The sequence below is a fragment of the Eupeodes corollae genome, chromosome 3 (genome assembly GCF_945859685.1).
Source record: "Eupeodes corollae chromosome 3, idEupCoro1.1, whole genome shotgun sequence".
Lineage (NCBI taxonomy): Eukaryota > Metazoa > Arthropoda > Insecta > Diptera > Syrphidae > Eupeodes > Eupeodes corollae.
The window spans coordinates 127,578,212-127,584,262 of record NC_079149.1 but is presented as its reverse complement, the minus strand read 5'-3'; the positions used below and the strand labels follow the sequence as shown (position 1 = coordinate 127,584,262).

General features: G+C 31.9%; 1 protein-coding gene across 1 annotated transcript; it reads right to left on the bottom strand.

Annotated features, from left to right (window-relative positions):
• Nucleotides 1-207: 207 nt before the first annotated feature.
• Nucleotides 208-1,293, bottom strand: LOC129950143 (uncharacterized). Its single transcript, XM_056061980.1, has 4 exons — nt 1,137-1,293; nt 914-1,078; nt 527-694; nt 208-466 (listed from the first exon to the last, which is right to left on the bottom strand). Exons 1-4 carry the CDS (start codon nt 1,188-1,190, stop codon nt 296-298), a joined length of 558 nt encoding a protein of 185 aa, XP_055917955.1. The 5' UTR covers nt 1,191-1,293; the 3' UTR covers nt 208-295.
• Nucleotides 1,294-6,051: the final 4,758 nt, after the last annotated feature.

Sequence of the window (6,051 nt, the reverse complement as noted above, 5' to 3'; positions counted from 1 at the left end):
GTTTTTATTTTTTGTCGTAAAATATGTTTGATGATTCTCTGCACGTCCCTTGATTCTGTCTCAAGGACGGTTTTGAATTGGGTAAGAAAGTGTTCCTAAAATGCATACAATGAATCGTTGAACGACACTCGTAGTTTTGGAGGTTTTTTTTATCAAATTTTAAGCGGCGCTGCTGTTTCTCCAATTTTTAATAAAATAAATTACAAGTTTTTTAGTTTACATCACATTTTTAATGTATTTGCTTTTAGTACCTTCACCAAACCCCAAAACAAAATTACAAAAGTTGTCGAAACTTTCAATTGAAAACATCAAATTGAATCTCGGCACAAGCTCGTCGGTCTGTAGATTCGTCGTCTTTTTTGTGGAACAAAAGCATCATCCTGTAGCGTGAGTTAATTTCTCCACTACCTAAATACTTCGCAAAGTATCCGTTTCTTATTCGTGGCAGATCGAAGTCAAAAATGCCCTTAATTTGGATTGATTTATTACTGAGGTTTTAAGTAGTTTAAGAAATCATTTTGTATACCGTTTCATGGCCACAAGTCGAACCACTCATTGCTTGAGAAACCATATGCCATATTCCAGAATTATCATTTCGGAATTTCTCACAATGCAGCTCGGTTATGATGTGCTCGATCTTATGTTCACATGGAGGTGGTTCATCGAATGGACATTTATAAACCGTTATTGTAAGCTAGAACAAGAATATATCAAAAAATTACGTGGGATATACGGTCCAATTTCGGAAAAAAATCGTGCTATGAATGACTACCAAAAAAGTAGCACGGAAGTCCTTACGAAAAAAAATACTTTTTAAGAAATTGTTATCACTAGTTTCAAATCCGGTCATTCGTAGTACAATTTTTCTCCTAAGGAGCTTGTGATAAGGCCGTGTGTCGTTATAAGAATTTACCTCTTTATCACGTGTATCAATCGATCGGACTAAATAAGTTCCATGAATGTGATCAATGTATCCATTTTCGTTAAAATCATAATGAACTTCTCGAATTTCAATTGGCCATTCATCACCTATGGGAAGCTCCTCGAAACAGTTGTCGAACTTTGTTATATTGATTTCCTTTAATTATGAAATAAGTCATAAAAAGTTGTTGGATCTTAAAACAATTTTCACTTACTATTTCAGAAGATAAATGCACTAGTCCCAAAATAAACCACAATTTAGAACTCATTTTAAAGTTGTATAATCTATGATCTACTCTGAACCGAATTAACAAAAATATTAAGAATATTTCAGAGAATGTTTTCAATTTTTATTGAGATTGAGTCAATATCATTTTTAAAGATGAATGAATAATGTACTCCGCAATTATTATGGTTGATGTGGTCATCGAGTGCAATTAGGGGAATTTTTTGAGCACGAATTGAGGTTTCCTAAGCCACAAAATTATATGTTTGGTAAAAATAATGAATGATTTTGTTTAAACTATGAACACAGAGTAGATAATCAATTGAAGATGATAGTGACTAAATTAACATGAGCATTATAGTTAAGTTAGTAGGAAGTCTATAGTTTATATTCTTAAAAGCTGATAGAGTTTTTTTTTTTAAAAGAAAATAGATGAATTTTTTCAAGGCTAATACTGATCGTGTTTATACACCTCTACGTAAAATAGTTTAACAAAATGGACACTGAATTTGACCACATTTTGTATGATTTTAAATAAGTAATTTATACATTTTAAAAACATATTATCAACAAAAAGAAAAACGTTAGCAATTCTTAAACAAAATGTATGCCTAAACTACAAAGATAAGAACACGTGTTCCTTGTGTTCATTTGGTTCGAAACCGAAATAAAACAAGGAAGAAGTTTTGAAATTTATTAAAATAAAATTTAATGAAAAATTTAAATTAAAAACTAACATGTGGCTATTATCATTTTTCTCAATTCTTTTGAGCAACAAGTCTTTTTTTCATGAATCTGATAGTGGGCTCTTTGTTATTTTAGCTTTTTCTCTAAGATTGTTTAAACGATTTTAAATAGCCTTTAAAACTAATTATCTTTGATCATTACATAAAATAATTCACAGAGGTTATATTGAATAATTATTATCTAAGGGTTGATTTAAAGGATTAAGTTGTCCTGAAATAGAATTTCATCTCATAATTTTTCTATCACTTAAGATTTTCCAAATATACTGCCCGACAACCGATAGTGCCCCTATGCTTCCTGTCTTTGGAGCTTAATATCAGCCAATTGAATAAAACATTTGTAATTAACATTTTGGCCATGAACGTTTGTAACATTATCCTCGAAATGAAATGAAAATTTCGGTACGATCTCAAGAAATAACATTTTAACAGAATTTTAGAGAATTAATAAGAAAAATCATCTTTTCTTTCCGGGCATTTGACTAGAGCCTTCACTTGAAAATACCAAATAACATAAGAAAATGGCCAAAGTATTTTTTTTAATTTGAATTCCTAAGAAAATTAATAATGTGTTCTACCACCACGGTTAACTATGACCTCGTAAATCCTGTTGGTTAAAGAATCATATAATTTCTTTATATAGTCCAGAGAAGTAGTCTGCCAGGGACTTTTTATTCCTTCAATGAGTTCTGCTTCAGTTGGATATTGCCTTCCAGACTCGTATACCATGTGTGATAGCCACCCCAAACATTTTCTATTATGTTAAGGTCGGGCGAGCATTAAATGTGTGGATAAGGGCATTATCGTGTTGGAACTTATATTCTAAGGGCCCACAAATATACTTGATTGCAGGGAACGCTGTTTTTAGTACACCATTGTATGCTGTGGCATTCATACGACGAGTAAGACATTGCAATTCAGTTGTGCCATAGTCGTTATAGCTCCCCATAGCATGACACCCCCAGCACAGCTGTGCAATCGATCTAAAGTACGCTATTCCTTTCGAAGATCATGAAAGTAGTTAGCATAACCTTCGTGGCCCTCAAAATTAAATTTGTGCTCGTCCGAAGAGACAACAAGCTGCCACTCCTTCGTCAAGGACATATGCGATCTTCAGAAATTCTGAATCTTACATGAGAGGTTTTAAATGTTAAGGCTATAACAATGATAATGAATCATATCATGATTTTAGAAAGTACAAATCTTACGTCTCTAAATAAAGTTTAAATTATTTTTTTTGTTCGTTTTTTGAAATTTTCAAATGTTACGAGTCTTCATTTGATTTTTTATAAAGTTTTAGAAACCTTGAATGTAATGCTTTCATGGTATTGAAAAATACGTTTTTGAGTTACTTTTTAATGCCGAACTATGGTTTTAGCTTCCCAATTTTTTAAAATATGCATTTTCAAAATATTTTTTTTTTTAAATATATATAGAAAAAATTGATGTCTTTTAGTCATTCTGTCTTTTTCTGTTGAAAACCGTTCTATCTAGCGATTCTTTTTTATAAAGATTTTTTTGAAAATTGTATGATAAATATTTGAACTAACTATAGAAGATAGTGCTAAAAGATTTGGAAAACCACCTACGAAGAAAAACTACTTTTGAATTTTGATATTAAAAGGGTAATTTCAAAAACCTGGAGTAATTTCGGCACACAAATGGAAAATTCTTCACAAATCAGAAATTGCATCAAAATCTAAAAGGTTTTTTTCAAAGATTTGCTCGCACTAAAGAGGTTATGAAAACCTTTATAATGATTAGACACAGTGCGAGCAATTAGGAAAGGAGGATAGTATTAGAAAGAAGAAACTGATGTACATTGGTTTTTAATGTCGGTACGTTGCAACGACGAGGACATATTGAATCTGGTAAAGCATTCCACATTCGTGAAGTACGTCTTAAGAAAGAACCCCTTTACTTAAGAGTACGTCTCCGAAATTGGTCTCAATGGTAAACTGATGAAGATTGGAATTGGCTATTCCATTTCAGCATTGTGTATAAAAATAACGATAAAATAATGATTACATTAAGACCCTGCGGCGGCGATGTTTAAGAGAAGCAAAAGTCTCGTGAAGAAATAGAAAATTTGCTGTCGAAAAATAGGCTACAAATTCAAATTCCTTATAATAAGAATTTCAATTATTTCAACCAATGCACCAATTCTAATTCAAGCGGATTGGTTTTTGCGAGGCTAGTCTTTGGAATGTAGATTAAATTTTAAATACTTATCCCTGTTTTTCGCATGGTCAGGTTGACGCTGTCTCTTTACGATTTGCAAACCGTCTTTGTTGCCTTTTTTTTGCGTCGAAAAACAAAAAAATAAAATGAATTGGGTGGCGCAACAGTCCGCTAAAAATAGGGCTTAGTGACTTACAACCCTTACAACTCTCAACCAATCCTGTGTGCGAGTACTGTGGTCAGGGATGGAGGGGACCTACATTTTTAAGCCGAATCCGAACGGCAAATTTGAGAAAGCACTTTTTCATGACAAGAATTACTTTTGGAGAGTTTGTCAATTCCTTGCAAGTGGCAGTACTCGTGAAAAAAAAACATTAGATGGCATAGGCAGGGATCTAAACCAAGACCTCTGGCATGACAGTCCGACGTACTTACCATCATGCTGAAAAACAAATGGAAAAACAAAACTCTCTGTGTTTTGCTATCACTTTGAAGTTTCTCCGAGGGAAATTGTGGGCGGGCCTATAAAACTTAACAATTTCATAAATATTCAGAAAAAAACACTTAAGTTAATTAAAATGGAAATCTTTGTAGTCTTAATAATTCACTTTTTCTACTTTATACAGTTCCCTGAGTTTTAAGAAAACTCTCCAAACAAACAAAATTTAATTTTTATGACAACATTATACAAACCCACGGCCTGACCCGTTATTACGAATTACGAAGCACGATAGAAAACACGATACCTTAGAAAAAAAATAGCCATGGCCAAGACCGAAACGCTCTGATCGAAAGGGTTTGGTTGATGGAATCAAATTACACTTTTCGTCAAATCTTTTACAATATTACTTTTAAAACTCCGAAAAAACAGACATACGAGTAGTTATAAGTTTTTTTTAAAATTATCTTAATCCATGAAGTTGTTTCTTTTTTTTCTCCATAAAGTTCGTGATGGTTTTCGAAATCTATAATTCCTATGTTCATTATTCAGTTTAAGTACATACAACGATTCAGAAAACTTTGGAAAAATGGTTGTAAGGAAATGCTGAACCATTAATTCTAAAACAGTTTTTTAACAGAAAAACTAAACGGGTAAAAATTGTAGTTTTTATTTTTTAACGAAGACGTCATATGTGAAAAAAGACGGATCCAAAATCTACCCTTAAAAATTAATCCAAGACGTATTTTTCAAAACCATGAAAGTATTAAGCTCAAAGTTGCTCAAAACTGTAGAATGAAATGAAGACTCACAACTTAAGAGAATATCAAGAAATTAGGTAAGATTAAAACTATTTTAAACGGTGTTGAGAAAACAAAGATTTCTACTTTGCAAAATCATCATAAAAAGCATTGCTATTTTGTGTTTTATTGTAGCCTTAAAAACGCCGTTTTTGGTTGTCTTTCACATTTTTAAAGAGGCATATTTTAAAAAACCTTACGTGATAGACAAATTATAAAAACGAGATTCCAATTTAGGAAAACCTAATCTTTTTAAACAAGAAAAAATGATTTTTTAAAAGTTATGATAGACAACATTTGAATAAACTAATGAATGCTTGCAGCCACTGAGGCAACTCCAAGATCTTCTAATAGTCCATGGTTTTACATGTTCACTTTCTTAATATTCTTCACGTAAAATCCTTGCCGCGATTGAAAACATTTAAAATCTTTTTTAATTTGAATGATGAACATTTTTTTCGCTAGTTATTTTTCCTTGCAAACAATACGGAATAGCTGATTCGAAAATCAAAATTCCCCATTCCCGATTTCGAAAGCAAAAATGTCTTTCCGGGGAATTCGAAATAGGAGAATTCTGCTCTCGGAAGGACTAGAATTGGGCTGATTACTAAAGTTTTTCCAAATTCTAAATTGCGTAAAACAAAAATGTTAAGTTGTTTTTTGAGATCAAACCAATTTTTGGAAAATGTCGCTAAATTACTAAAAATTCTTTCGATGAAATCTTTATTTATACAACTT